This window comes from Carcharhinus amblyrhynchos, chromosome 19, assembly GCF_965287045.1.
Source record: "Carcharhinus amblyrhynchos chromosome 19, sCarAmb.v2.hapA, whole genome shotgun sequence".
Lineage (NCBI taxonomy): Eukaryota > Metazoa > Chordata > Chondrichthyes > Carcharhiniformes > Carcharhinidae > Carcharhinus > Carcharhinus amblyrhynchos.
The window spans coordinates 53081405-53097621 of NC_137342.1; the positions used below are offsets into that span (position 1 = coordinate 53081405).

Consider the following 16217-nt stretch of genomic DNA (forward strand, 5'->3'; position numbering starts at 1 on the left):
ACGTGGTTGTATCTACACCACATGCACTATAGCAATTCAAGAAGGAAGTTCATCACTACTTTCTCAAGGGCAATTTGGAATGGGCAATAAACGCTGATCTAGCCAGCGAGGCCCACATCCCGTGAAAACATTTTTAAATGTTGCTACGTATGTTCAGAATAATTTCAGTTACTGAGCTGTTTTCCTGTATTTTGGAATAAAAAACAAGATTCTACCTTATCAGCATAAATTTGGCCGTGAATATATTTGTCAAGATTTACTGGATGTTACCAGGACTTGATGGTTTGAGTTATAAGGAGAGGCTGGAGAGACTGGGACTTATTTCTTTGGAGCGTAGGAGGTTTAGCGGTGATCTTATAGAAGCCTATAAAATAATAAGAGGCATAGATCAGCTGGATAGTCAATATCTTTTCCCAAAGGTAGGGGAGTCTAAAACTGTTGGGAATAAGGTTACGGGGAGAGGGGAGAAATACAAAAAGGATTGGGGGCGGGGGGGGGGGTGCAATTTATTCACACAGAGAGGGTGAGTGTCTGGAACAAGCTACCAGAAGAAGTAGTAGAGGTGGGTACAATTTTTTGAAAAAGCATTTAGGCAGTTACATGGATAAGATGGGTATTTTACCCAGAGGGTGGTGAGGGACTGGAATGCCCTGCCTGCTGCAGTTGTAAATGCGCCTAGTTTGGGGGCGTTTAAGAGATTGGTGGATAGGTTTATGGACGAAAAGGGATTGGTTTAGATTAGTGGGTCAATGTTTTTTTTTTAAAATAAGACTGGTCGGCGCAACATTGTGGGCCGAAGGGCCTGTTCCGCGCTGTAATGTTCTATGTTCTATAGAGGGATATGAGTCAAACATGAGCAATTAAGACTAGCTTAACGGTGAAAACCATTGGTAATGTGTGGCATGGACAAGTTGGGTCATAGGCCTATTTCCATATTATATTCCTCTATGATTCAATGACTCTGCCAAAGCACACATGTTGCTGTGAAAATTATTGAAGTCCCACATTTCTGAGAAAGGATCTCAGACTCTCAGGTCCCCCCATGGTGTGTTTGTAGGTGGCAGGAGGAGGCACGCCATTGGCCAGCAGTGGGATCTTCTGGTGGATTTCCCATTGAATCCACCCCCCGTGGCCGGGATACGCTATCAGTGGGATCAGGAAATCCCACCCATTGTACATCAAAACAAACAGCATGTCTCTGGTGTTTTACACCCAGTCTTAGCATCAAATAGGTTCAATTCAGCTCGATGATAGTTTAAATACAAGAGAGAATCTGCACTGAAGACCTCGGTTCATACGCTCCATTTGTACAAATATAACATTTCCCCCAACAGCTACCCTGCTGTATTTCCTTTTGTCTTTATTAATATAAATATCCAAACGATTCTGAGATGTGGATTTGTTCAGAAATGATTGACGTTTGCCAACTCATTTTTCCTGACAGTTACAAAACTTCTTCCATCATTCCTGTGATTAATGATGTGAATCTATAAATATTTTATAATGTGTTAGATAAAAAAGAACAGTCAGACAAGGGCGTAATCCTGTCTACCAGACCTGGATTCCAATTGCTGCAGGAATGAAAGATATATGCTGTCAAATAGCATAACAGGAGGAATTTGGAAAGTGTTTTTTTTTTGAACTAGTAAATGTGTTGTAATCCAGGTCAGAAACTCGAAGGTGTTTTATCAACTCAGCCCAGACCATATATTTTGGATTTTGAATTTGGCTCTGGTAAGCATGAGATGTTTCACTTCAGATATGATTCAAGTGATGCACTTGGGAGCTTTTATCAAACAAAGTTTATTTAAGAATATAATTATCACATAGAAAGAAAATCAACAATAGCAATTACAAACCAGAAAAAAAAACAACCATGATATTGTACATATTTTAATAACTAAGTAAATTGTTCCAACCAAACAAACCTCTTGATAAACATGCACCTACCCCAGGGAAATACAAATGCTGACCTGATATTGGAACTGAGTCCTTTGGTTGGAGAATTGAAGCTCCCAGCCTCCCCCAGCCTAGTAACTTCCAGCAGCCTTCGAGGTAGTGATAATGCCACTGCTGGCCTCTAAATTTTAGCCAACAAACCACTGCGAGAGACAGAGGAAATCCTTATCTCTAGTTACGAGCTGGCAAACTACAGACAGCAGCATTCTCACTCCAGACAGAGAGAGGCAAGAAAGCCACCTTTCAGTCTGCTGTCCGAACACCTTCAAACTAAAACTGAAAGGGAATCATTGGATTCTTCAGTGAAGGAACCAGCTGATCTTCACTTGTCGATCATTCCTCCAATGACAATTCAAAAGGTTATAAACTCAGAGAGTGCATTAGGTCCAGATTAGAGGTAAATTTAAACCATTTAAGCAACAAGAAAAGGACCCCTACTCAGGAAGCCAGTGACACAGTGGGGAAAAAAAAGCTTCTCATAACTGCAGAGAATCTGATTAAAAGTATATTTCTTAAAGACATAGTGTCACTGATGATAAACATGATGCTGGATCACTTCTCTGATGGGAGTTATCACAAAACACACTGTTTCTCTGACACTCATCCAGGCTGCAATCTGGTTGGATGTCCATTGGACTCGACAATGAAAAGTTGAGCCCGGCACCCTCAGGGATTTAGTGAAACCACGAGCCTGTCCCGCTTTGTTCGTAGGGCAACCAGCAAGCCCTGGCTGCCGAACAGTGGCTCCTGAGGGGAGGGCTCCCTCTTATCAGGCAGTCTTGTGCCTGACCAAAGAGCCTGGCACCAGCCTGGTCTGCCCTTGCCTCTGACCCTCTGACCTCGCTACCCCCATCAGTGAAACCTGCGATTCCCGTCTCACCTTTGCTTTGTCACCTGTGGCCAGGGCTCCCACGATGATCCAGGCTCTCGGCTGTGGGCTGCCCCTGGTTACGGGTGGTCTGAGGAGCTGCCAACCTTTGATTGGCCAGCAGCTCTTGGCGGGAAGGACTTGCAACTTGTACCAGACACTCACCACCCTCTGTGTGAAAAGATTGCCCCCTGGACCCTTTTGTATCTCTCCCCTCTCACCTTAAACCTTTACGCTCTAGTTTTAGAATCACCTACCTTTGGAAAAGATATTGACTATCTAGCTGATCTGTGCCCCTCATTATTTTATAGACTCTAAAAGATCACCTCTCAGCCTCCTATTCTCCGAAAAAAAAAGTCCCAGTCTATCCCAGCCTCTCCTTATAAATCAATCCATCAAGTCCCGGTAGCATCCTAGTAAATCTTTTCTGCACTCTTTCTAGTTTAATAATATCCTTTCTATAGTAGGGTGACCAGAATTGCACACAATATTCCAAGTGTGGCCTTACCAATGTCTTGTACAACTTCACCAATCGCTGCTGGGGATATTCCTTTTTGTTGATATTCTTTAATGCTCTATAAAGATATTGCACCAAATTATTGAGCTTTTCCTTGAAGAGAAACCAAATTATGATACAAACATTCTTCCACAAACCTAAAAACAGCTGTGTTAAATCCATTGAATGATAATATTGTTGGCTTCACACAGTGTGTGTTGCTGGTGTTGCACATCGGACACTCAGCAAAGACATTATGAAGGCTTAATTCTTTCAAATCACTGAAGTGTGTAATGTGGGGTTTGGAAAGACTCACAGGTGTCCTGTAACATGCTCAGTTAGAAACCGATTAGATGGGATATACAGACCACTTCTCACAACACCTGCTTTGAATCAGCAAGCAGTGAAAAGCAAACTTTTCCCTGGCTCATGTTTGTGGAAAGCACTGACCCTGATCCAAAAGAACCAAAGTGATTTAATCACATTACCAGCGCAGTCATATCGAGCCTGGAATTCCTAAGCATTGACGAGCAGGGAACGGCTGGGTGCGACAACCTGCTGCAGTCTAGCTGTATCCGACCATTTATTGAATGCTACCCTGGCATTTTTGGAATTTGGGATTTCAAGTCTAAAATATTTCAAAAATGAAGTTTAACAAATGAATTATAACCAGGCTGAGCTTTATAAATGCAAAATATACAGCTACACAGTCCCAGGGCAGGTAGTAGCACAGTGGTTGGTGCTGCTGCCTCACAGAGCCAGGGGGTTTGATTCCGGCCTGGGTCATTGTCTGTACGGAGTCTGCATGTTCTCCCCATGTCTGCGTGGGTTTCCTCTGGGTCCTCCAGTTTCCTCCCACAGTCCAGAAATTGCAGTTAGGTGTTCAAGTCTTGTTAAATTCTCCCTCAATTACCCGAACAGGTGTCGGAGTGTGGCGACTAGGAGATTTTCACAGTAACTTCAATGTAGTGTTAATGTAAACCTACTTATGATCCTAATAAATAAACTTAGATAACAAAAGTTTCACATTGGGTGGAAAATTAAATGGTCTGTTATATTAACATCGATATAGATAGTCAGATATTTCAGTGTAAATGATCAGGTATATCACCATCACAGTGAAAAGTATTATTTCTTGCACACTATACAGGCAAAGCATACCGTTCATAGGGAAGGAAAGGAGAGAGTGTAGAATGTAGTGTTATGGCCATAGCTAGGGTGTAGAGAAACTTAATGCGAGGTAGGTCCATTCGAAAGTCTGACAGCAGCAGAGAAGAAGCTGTTCTTGTGTCGATTGGAACGTGACCTCAGACTTTTGTATCTTTTCCCCAATGGAAGAAGGTGGAAGAGAGAATGTCCGAGGTGTGTGGGATCCTTAATTATATTGTTTGCTTTTCCAAAGCAGTGGGAAGTGGAGACAAAGTCAATGGATGGGAGGCTGGTTTGAAGGTGCAGACAATGTGAGTGGAGACAGCATTAAGCATCGAAGGCCTTTACAACACAAAACAGCGCAGAGTCACTGAGCAGAGGTTTAAATGTCAACAAAGAATGACGAAGAAGTTGATAAAGAAGGGTAGGATAAACTATGAAGCTGGGCTAGCGCTTAATATAAAAAAGGATAGTAAGAGTTTTTATAAATGTATAAAAAGGAAGAGGCTGGCTAGGGTGAACGTTGGACCCTTAGAGGATGAGAGGGGGGACTTAGTGGTAGGGGATGGGGAAATGGCTGAGGCCTTGAATAACTTTTTTGTTTCGGTCTTCACGGAGGAGGATGTGAATAATTTGCTGGGTGTTAGCGATGGAAAGGTGGTAGGACTGGAGGGTCTCAATGACATTATTGTTACTAGAGAGGCGGTGCTCGACAGACTGGAGGGACTGATTGTGGATAAGTCCCCAGGACCAGATGGAATGCATCCAAGGGTTCTGAAAGAAATGGCGGAGGTGATAGTGGATGCCTTGGTGATTATTTTCCAAACCTCGCTGGATTCCGGGGAAGTGTCGGAAGATTGGAAAACGGTTAATGTTACGCCGTTGTTTTTAGAAGGGTGGCGGGCAAAAGGCAGGGAATTATAGGCTGGTTAGTTTAACGTCTGTTGTAGTTAAAATGTTAGAATCCGTGATCAAGGAGAAAATAGCGAGGCATCTTGAGGACAATTGTTTGATAGAGCAGATGCAGCACGGTTTCATTAAAGGGAAGTCGTGTCTGACAAATTTACTGGAGTTCTATGAGGATGTGTCTAGGGCGGTGGATAGAGGAGAGCCGGTGGATGTGGTCTTTCTGGATTTTCAGAAGGCGTTTGACAAGGTACCTCACAAGAGGTTATTGCAGAAGGTCAGGGGGCATGGAGTTGTGGGTAGGGTGTTAGCGTGGATAGAGGACTGGTTGTCAAATAGGAGGCAGAGAGTGGGGGTCAATGGGTGCTATTCGGATTGGCGGTTGGTGACTAGTGGAGTGCCCCAGGGGTCGGTGCTGGGGCCTCAGCTATTTACCATTTATATAGATGATCTGGAGGAGGGAACCGAGTGTATGGTGTCGAAATTTGCTGATGACACCAAGATTGGTGGAACGGCAAATTGTGCGGAGGGTGTGGAGAGTCTGCAGAAGGATCTAGATAGGCTGGGCGAATGGGCCAGGAACTGGCAAATGGAATTTAATGTTGGCAAATGTGAGGTTGTCCACTTTGGTAGGAATAATGGTAGGAAGGACTATTACTTACGTGGAGAAAAACTGCAGCAGGCGACAGTGCAGAGGGACCTCGGGGTCCTTGTGCATGAGTCGCAAAAACCCAGCTTGCAGGTACAGCAGGTGGTCAGGAAAGCAAATGGGATGCTGGCCTTCATAGCGAGGGGGATTGAATATAAAAGTAGGGAGGTCTTGCTGCGGCTGTATAGGGCATTGGTGAGGCCGCAGCTGGAGTACTGTGTGCAGTTTTGGTCGCCGCACTTACGCAAGGATATTTTGGCCTTGGAGGGAGTGCAGAGGAGGTTTACTAGGCTGATGCCAGAGTTGACGGGGTTGAGCTATGAGGAGAGGCTGAACAAACTAGGCTTGTACTCGTTAGAGTTTAGAAGAATGAGGGGAGATCTCATTGAGACATATAAGATGATGAATGGGATGGATAGGATAGAGGTGGAGAGACTCTTCCCGCTCAGAAAGGACAGTAGGACTAGGGGGCACAGCCTCAAGATAAAGGGGGGGGCGGTTTAGAACGGAGTTGAGGAGGAACTTCTTCACTCAAAGGGTGGTGAATCCCTGGAATTCTCTGCCCGTTGAAGTGGTGGAGGCTGCCTTGCTAAATATTTTTAAGAAGCGGGTTGATGGGTTTTTGATAAGAGAGGGGATTAAGGGTTATGGGGAGAGGGCGGGAAAGTGGAACTGAGCCACGACAGATCAGCCATGATCTTATTGAATGGCGGGGCAGGCTCGAGGGGCTAGATGGCCTACTCCTGCTCCTATTTCTTATGTTCTTATGTTAAACTGTGTGCGCCTTTATATGCCCTATTTGTGATCAGAACTCACCTGACGAAGGAAGAAAGCCCCAAAGAGCAGTGGTGTTTACTACCAAATAAACCTGTTGGACTTTAACCTGGTGTCGTGAGATTTCTCACCATCTCAACAGAGCCAGAGCTGCTTTCCATCACTTCTCGAGAAGGCACACTCTTTACGTCAGCCAGCAATTTGATTCAATTGACTCTGAGAAAAAATCTTTTGATATCCAACCTAATTCAATGTTTTTATAAGTCATCGGCTGTCAGCTGGTTATCCCACATTTACATAATTCAGGAGTACAATCGCGGTTTGGAGCTGCAGCTGTTTGTTCCTCAGTCACAAAGGTCGGTGGACCTGAAACTCCCCATTAAAAAGCTCAGCTGAATCTCCTTGCAGTTGATATTTTAGCCACAAGATGGCAGGAAAGGGTTAATTGTTCAGCTTCCCAGCTCAAAACAACACATTTGCAGCTCCTCAGCAGGTCTGACAACATCTGGAGTGAGAAACTGAGTCAACGGTTCAGATCTGGGGGGATTTGTCAGTTAATAAAAAATTGGTTTTCAGTATTTTAGGCTTTATTTCTGATATGATTTCATTCACAAAGAGGGAATGATGGTCCTGAGCTCGGAGAGGCTGGGGGATGATTGTCCATTCAGTATAATGTCAGCGGGAACTGCATTAGGAACAAGTCTAGGATGTAACCACAGACATAAAATAAAACAAGGGTGCAGGAGGAGGGGAATGAAAGGGTCTTCAAATAAGTCCATGCGGGTGAAATTCATCAAATCAAATTTAAGTTTAAAAACATGGAAAAACACTGTAAAGAAAATGGAGAACGAATTGAAGTAATCAACTGGAAATAATTTGTATAATTTTGATTCTGTAGTTTTGGGTTAATATTGCAGTCACAAAATGTGGAGTAAGAAGCAATGACCTATTGGAGGTGATGTCACTGTGGAAATGCCAACAGTAAAAACCCAAAAGTGAATCTGTTTGGAATCTAATCCAGGCAGGAGGATGGACGATGATATCATCGCTTTCAATTTACAGCAACACAATTCAATAAAAGACACAAATAACTCTCCAGATCTGACATCCTGCAGTTCAGGCATGTTTCTCATTTAGGCTAAAAAGAGATGACATGTTGTATTAATAATACAAATGATACATAATAATACATTTACAATAATACATTTATAATAATACATTTACAATAATACATTTATAATAATACATTTACAATAATATGTATATAATACATCTTGTATTACATGAATGATCTAAAAATACCTCACATTTTATGGTTTTATGCTATTGCTTTAATATATCTCTAAACTATATATTATAATGCAATATGAATTTCATTTTCATTAAATTATCTTAATCTCACTGTCAGAGATCTCTGCTCTATTGCCTGACTGAAAAGGCAAGTATGACCAAGAGGAAATTTACTGAAATTCATTTAAAGGTTGTGGGTGTCACTGACCAGGCCAGTATTTACTGCCCATCCCTCATCGCCCTTGAAAAGTTAGTGAGCTGCCTTCTTGAACTGCTGCAGTTGGTGAGGTGTAGGTACACCTACAATGCTGTTAGGGAAGGAATCCAGCATTTTGACCCAGGGAAGAACAGCAAGTTGTTTTCAGGTCAGGATGGTGTTTGGGTTGGAGGGAGCTTTCCAAGTGGTGGTATCCCCATGTATTAACTGCTCTTGTCCTTCTAGATGGTAGTGGTCATGCGTTGTGAAGGTGTTGAGTAAGGAGCCATGATGAGCTGCAGAGCATTTTGTAGATATTGAACACTGCTGTCAACGTGCGTCAGTGGAGGAGGGATTGAATGTTTGTGGAAGGGGGTAGCATTTCAGTGGGGCTGCTTTGTCTTGGATGGTGTTGAGCTTCTTGAGTGTTGTTGGAGCTGCACCCATCCAGCCAAGCGGAGTGTATTCTATCACACTCCTGACTTGTGCCTTGTAGATGGTGGACAGGCTTTGGGGAATCAGGAGGTGGGTTACTTGCTGCAGGATTCCCAGCCTCTGTGTTTATATGGTGAGTCCAGTTCAGTTTCTGGTTAATGGTAACCCCCAGGGTGTTCATGTGGAGGATTCAGTGGTGGTTTTTTTTTATTTGTTCATAGGATGTGGGCATTGTTGGCGAGCCAGTATTTATTGGCCAACCTGTTACTTACCACTTGCCCAATCCTGGATATTATCTGGGTGGTTTTGCATTTGAACATGGACTGTTTCAGTATCTGAGGAGTTGCGAATGGTGCTGAACATTGTGCAGTCATTGGCGAACATCCCCACTTCTGACCTCATGATGAAAGGAAGGTTATTGATACAGCAGCTGAAGATAGTTGGCCTGGGACATAAGGAACTCGTGCAGAGATATCCTAGAGCTGAGATGATTGACGTCCAACCACCGCAACCATCTTCCTTTGTGCCGGGTGTGGCTCCAACCAGGGGAGAGTTTCCCCCTGCTTCCCATTGACCCCAGATTTGTTAAGGCTCCTTGATGCCACATTCAATCAAATGTATCCTTGATGTGTAGGGCTGTCACTCTCACCTCACCTCTGGAATTCAGTCCTTTTGTCCCTGTTTGAACCAAGGCTGTAGTGAGGTCAGGAGCTGAGTGACCCTGACAGAATCCAGACTGAGCGTCAGTGAGCAGGTTATTGCTGTGTAAGCACCGCTTTTTAGCACTATTGATGACCCCTTCCATCACTTTACTGATGATTGAGTATAGACTGATGGGACAGGAAGCATTTGGATCGGATTTGTCCTGCTTTCTGTTAACAGGACATACCTGGGCAATTTTCCAAATTGCTGGGTGGATGTCAGTACTGTAACTGTACTGGAACAGCCTGGCTAGGGGAAATTTCTGGAGCCCAATTCTTTGGTACTATTGTCACAACATTGCCAGGGCACGTAGCCTTTACAGTGTCCAGTGTCTTCTGTGGTTCCTTGATATCAAGTGAAGCACATCAAATTGACTGAAATGTTTGACCAAGATGACATGTATGTGCGAACTGTTCCAACAATGCTGCCGGTTAAGTGAAAGACAAAGCAGGAATTTATGACAATCTGCTTTTCATTCAGGTCCTCTCCTGCACAGCACAGTGCTGGTGACCGTGGGGGACTGAAATCAAAATCCCTCTCTGTTATGGAGCAGTGATAGCAGCGAGCCAGTCAGGATCAGTGAAATCTAATCTGCCAGTAACTGAAATGTAACAATCCGACTACAAAAATATAACCGGATAAATAATGACCAAATTATTTTTCATACATTTGCACTGCTCAAACTAATGAATATTAATCACAAAACTATTCGAGTTTGTATCAAGCGGATCAGGTACACTGTAACCAATCCCAACGTTAAATTCCCAAAACTGGCCCATGAAGCCACTTTAACCCTGGCCTCAGGGTAACACACACCCTGTAGCATCAGTGCGAACACTCAGATTTCCCATGTATTTGCCTTCTGGCCTCAAAGTGAAATTGGCAAGAAACTCTTGCCAAGATGTGAGCTGTTCTGAGCTGGTGACATTTGATAGGTGCCAAGCATGCTGTTAGCAGGAAGGACAGAATATGTTTCTGTTCTGGATTTGTGCCTGTGTCCCAGAGGTGAAAGGATGGAGAGTGGGGGGAGGTGGGGGAGCCCACTGGTGCCTGGCACACTGACATTTTGTTATTTTGTGGAGAGTGAGGTCCAGATTTTCACCAGCACAGTCCTCACCAGAGCCTGTCCTTGAAGACAAGCTCATTACTCAATAGTATTGAATATTTGAATAATTCAAATATTTCTGGCAAGCCATGAAAATAGTGCCTGGATTATGTGGTTGTAGCAATGCTGAAACAATCTTTTTTTAAAAACTTTATTCCAATCCAATCAAGTCAAATTAAAGCCAATTCAGAGTCCCAACAAGTTGGGACATTCCCGATCCAAGCGGACAGACAGGGCTCTCACCACCTGTCTCGGGCTTGATCTACACGATCCAAGCTGATTGGAGTAGGTGTAGCTCCTCCTCCAAGGCTTGATCTCATTTGCATCTTAGCCAAAAGGCCGAGAAGCGATACCTCACTTAGACACCAGAGATCTTGCGCTTGGCACTTCTTGGTGGATATTTATCAGTATACACTGCCATTAACCTGTGAATGTGACAGTAACTCCTGGTATCTGCACTGAATCCACACCTTGTGTCAGTAATTTCCTGTTAAAGTCCACATTGCAGGAATCTTTCGAAAGCACTGAGCTGATGATAACTTTCCCAGTTATCCTGTAATATTACAGTTAAAAACCCTAAAGATTTGTAATGTACTCAACTTCATTATCCTCACAGAGATATGTAGATTACTCATTCATATATATAAAATAATAAAAATAACATTACTCTATCTCAAAAATCTAACTTTAATTAAATATTAATGAAAACTACTCCAATGGTTTGAACTAATATCCATATATCAAAGTCCTGTTACAAGTTCTTACCGAGAAAGACACAAACGAGTTCATGAATGGATTTTTTCTACATCTGAGAGATTTTAGTTTTTTCCCTGAAGGCACTAACACCAGGATAAAGGGGGTGAGTCTCATTGTTCATCACAATCTTTATTTTTGTTAATATTCTTCAAGAGCAGGAAGATCTGCTGAACAAATACCTTTCCTGTCTGGTTCAGTAATCTCCGCACCTTTTAAAGAGCCTGATTCCCAAAGACAATAGTGCCAGGGAAGACATCCAAAATGGACAGACTCTCGATTGCAGCCATTTCGAAGAGTTTCATGATGGTGGGATCAATTTCAAATGATCTGAGTTGTGAAGAAGTAGAATTGTTTATGTCCATTGGCCACCAGAACTGTTCCTTCCAATTCAATTTAGCTACTTTGACACCTCAATACTTACCATCAGTAACTAGTTTAATATGCAGTAAGAAGTTTCACAACAGCAGGTTCTAGTCCACAGGTTTATTTGGGAGCACAAATTTTTGGAGCATTGTCTCTTCATCACCTGATTGAAGGAGCAGCGTTCCAAAAGCTCATGCTACCAAATACACCTGTTGGACTTTAACCTTGTGTTATGAGACTATTTACTGTGCCAACCCCAGTCCAACGCTGGCATCTCCACATCATAGTTTAATGCGTGCCTCATGAATCTCCATGTGAATAATATCATTAACAGGCATTTTCTAAAATCTATAACCAGTTCTTTCATCTTTTTGTTATTCAGTAATAGATAATTATCGCACCACTTTACAAATACCTCCGTTGTATTCCGATAGTATGTCGTACATATTACATATCTGTGTTCCCGCACACATACTCTAACCTCAACACATTTCAGGATTGGTTAAACATTGTGCTCTGATCAACAATCATTTGTATGGAGGATAAAAAAACAAAAGTGAAAGTTCGCAGTTTGAGGAGTTCCAACATTGTGATTTTAATCCCAGGGGCTAACACACATTGTGACAGTAAATTACTGATCCAAAGTAGGAGAGTAAGATTAATGTCAAGGTTTTTCGATAACCCTGAATGATAGAATAGTGGTAAAATCTGCAGAGAAATCGAGCACAGTTGTCTAATCCATCAGTGGGCTGTTGGATCAGATAGACCAAGGTCAGAATGACATTATTCACTGATTTACGAGGTTCATCATGAGGCTCCCTGATCAACGTGAGGGATAAGGAATTTAAATGGTGCTTTCACATGACAAAACTCTTCATCACCATTGGTGTAGGAGTTGGCAACCGTTCAGCTTCCCAGGTCCTGATTTCTTATCAACTGGGACACTGATGGCCGAGTTCCTCAGTACGGAGCAGTCTGCACGTCAACCGATTATGGAAGGTCCAGAGAGAAAGGAACCTTCAATCCATCTGCACCTTCTTTGACAGTTCCATTATGACAACTAATTGTTTTCTCATTTCCTTATAAAAAGAAAATGAACCATCCATTTCTTTTTTCAGAAATAACTTGTTCTTCAACGCCATTAAGATGCTGTGAATTACTCACTACCAATCAATTATTTTCACACGGAAACACTGACGTTTAATTATGATACAATTTTTCATAAACAGGTGAGATTGAATACCCAGAAACCTGTGGAACTGGTGGTGGCAGAGGGCTCTTCGTTCTTGTTCAATCTTTTACACAATTACTCTTTCTTCCAGCCCCATCAAACAGATAGACTGGACCTCAATTTAACATCTGAATGAATGACAATACTTCTGACAAGGCAACACTTGCTCGACTGCACTGAAGTATTGTCCTAGATTACGATTGCCAGCAACCTAACATTTTCCAGAGAGTTCTTACTGTGTCAAAGTAACTACCTTCATATTTGCCTCGATTTTCAGAACTTATTTCGGTCTTTTCTTCTTCCAGAGTTGTGGGAGCTGAACAGGAGCACCGTGTTCCATGGACCTCGCGGATACCTCGACTTGCGAACAGTTCTGTTGGATGAATATCAGGACCGTCTGTTTGTGGGAGGCAGAGACCTTGTTTATTCACTCAGCTTGGATCACATCAATGAGGATTACCAAGAGGTAAAATAGCACAAGCTAGCTGGAGATTATTTAATCATAACTCATTATGATCTGTTTTTCATTTACATAGACGATCTGGAGGAGGGGGCTGAGTGTAGGGGAACAAAGTTTGCTGATGACACGAAGATGAATGGAGAAGCGAATTGCATGGAGGGTGTGGAAAGTCTGCAGAGAGATTTGGATAGGCTGAGTAGGCGAGGACCTGGCAGATGGAGTATAATGTTGGCAAACGTGAGGTTATCCACTTTGGAAGAAATAATAGTAGGATGGAATATTATTTAAATGGTGAAAAGTTGCAATGTGCTACAGTGCAGAGAGACCTGGAGGTCCTTGTGCATGAATCCCAAAAACCCAGCCTGCAGGTGCAGCAGGTAATCAAGAAGGCGAATGGGATGCTGGCCTTCATAGCGAGGGGGATAGAATACAAAAGCAAGGAAGTCTTGCTGCAACTGTACAGGGCACTGGTGAGGTCGCAGCTGGAGTACTGTGTGCAGTTTTGGTCCCCTTATTTGCAAAAGGATATATTGGCCTTGGAGGGAGTACAGAGAAGGTTCACCAGGCTGATACTGGAGATGAGGGTGTTAGCTTATGAGGAGAGATTGAGTAGATTGGGTCTGTATTCGTGGAGTTTAGAAGGCTGAGAAGGGATCTTATAGAGACATACAAGATACTGAAGGGGCTAGATAGGGTAGAGGTAGAGAGATTCTTCCCGCTTAGAAAGGAAACCAGAATGAGAGAGCACAGCCTCAAAATAAGGCGGGGGGTGGGGGGTGGGGGGGGAGCGTTGGGGGCTGCAGTTTAGAACAGGGTTGAGGAGGAACTTCTTCTCTGAGGGTGGTGAGTCTCTGGAATTCTCTGCCCATTGAAGTGGTGGAGGCTACCTCATTGAACATGTTTAAGTCACGGGTAGATAGATTTCTGATAGACAGGGGAATTAAGGGTTATGAGGAGCAGGTGGGTAAGTGGAACTGATCCACGTCAGATCAGCCATGATCTTATTGAATGGCGGGGCAGGCTCGAAGGGCTAGATGGCCTACTCCTGCTCCTATTTCTTATGTTCTTATGATCAGCCATCATCATAATAAATGGCAGAGCAGACTTGATGGGCTGAATGGCCTACTCCTGCTTCTAATTTTTATATTTCACTCCTAAAGTGCTTTTAATTTTAACTCAGAAGGACAAACATTAAACATGTTGCTGCATACTTTAACTAGCATTTACTTTACTGCATATTTAAGAATACATAATAACAATGACAAATTGAATTTATATCGTGTTTTTAACACAGAATGTCCCAAGGCATTTATTTCACAGGAGTGTCATAGAGCAGCATTTGACAATATTCAATTAGATGGTCAAAATCTTGGTCAGAGAGATAGGTTTTAAGGAGAGTTTCAAAGAAAGAAAGTGAGGTTGAGAGTCACAAAGCTTCAGGGATTGAATTCCAGAGCTTGGATCCCAGCAGTTGAACAGACAGCTGGGATTAAAACCAGGAATCAAGACACCAGAACTGGAGGAGTGCAAATGTCTTGGAGCATTATGGGGCTGGAGGAGATTACGGGTGTTGGGAGGGATCAGGCCATGGGTGGGATTTGAAACTAAAGATGAGAATTTTAAACTGAGCTGTTGCTTAATCAGGAGCCAATGTTGGAGAACTCAGAGGACAGACAAATAGGAGTTGGTGTGAGTTAAGATATGGATAGCAGAGTTTTGAATGAATTTCAGTTTACAAAGAATAGATTGTGGTTGATCAGGCAGCAATGTGTTAGAACAATGAGGTCCCAGGGTAACGGAGACATAAATAAGAGATGGATAGAATCATACAAACTATATTCACAATGAACTTCTATGATTAGTCTAGGAATTGATTTGCCTTGTGCCAGTACAAAAACTGTCCCTGAGAATCTAGTATAATGTGAGCTTCACATTGAAAATTTACCACCTGCTGTATTAATGGATGGAGATTAAAAAAAAACCTCTTTCCAACTTTCTCATTGTAGCTTTTTGTGAAATTGGTTCACTCAGTACCAAGTGAGAATGTGGTTCAGCAGCTTGGAGCTCACAGCAACACCGGTTAAAAGGTTCATCCCTTCACATGTTCATTGCTGTTTGTCTATTGGACTCCAGCTGTTTCTTTAGACTATTTTCCACATTCAGGCTCTGAACTCTGTGACAAGTTGTTTTTTTTTGCTGGAACTGCAATGGTTTTATTTTGCTTCAAGATAATTTTATTCCTGTCTTGATGGATCTGCTGAACCTGGTTTTGGAGTTTGGGGATTGGAGAGCTCAGTGGAATAAATCAGGAGTAGGTGAGAGGTGAGGGATAAGGAGCAGCACCCACGCTGAGTTTTCAGGAACAATATTCCTGCTTTGAATTTACGAGAATACTTCACTTCCTCGGGGATGCTGTTAATTGGAGCACTGGAAATGTAAAACGGAATATATACACAGTGAACTAGAAACAGGAGATGCTGGATAAACCTGGCAGCATCTGTGGAGAGATTTAACGGGCACAATCTTACCAGCCATTCATGCCCCACTGTCGTTGCCAGGGAGACCAATCTCCGTTCACTGCAACAGGACCAGGAAATCCCAGTATTGTGAATGTCCGGATAATCCCATGCTACATTTTGAATGTAAATGATCCCTCTCCAGTGTGTACCACATGCCTGTGGCTGTCCGAGGTGCTGTGCCACTCAGTATTCATACAATGAACTTCTTCAAGGCTAAAGCAGGTGGCATCTATGATAGTTCCCAGCATGCTGTGCTCCTCCACATCCAGAAAGTCACTCAGGGCAAACATTTACATCCCTTTCTCAATGGGGAGCGTGGGGCAGGGTGTGGGGGTACTACACCACTGGGTCCTCAGTGC

The 16217-nt window shown here is 42.9% G+C and overlaps 1 protein-coding gene across 1 annotated transcript in view; it reads left to right on the forward strand.

Annotated features, from left to right (window-relative positions):
* LOC145355535 (semaphorin-3E-like) overlaps window positions 1–16217 on the forward strand; it is a 280261-nt gene that overhangs the window by 94683 nt on the left and 169361 nt on the right. The window contains exon 2 of the mRNA XM_080207783.1: window positions 13185–13345. Within this exon, the coding sequence (XP_080063909.1) occupies window positions 13185–13345 (161 nt within the window). The remainder of the gene's footprint in view (window positions 1–13184; window positions 13346–16217) is intronic.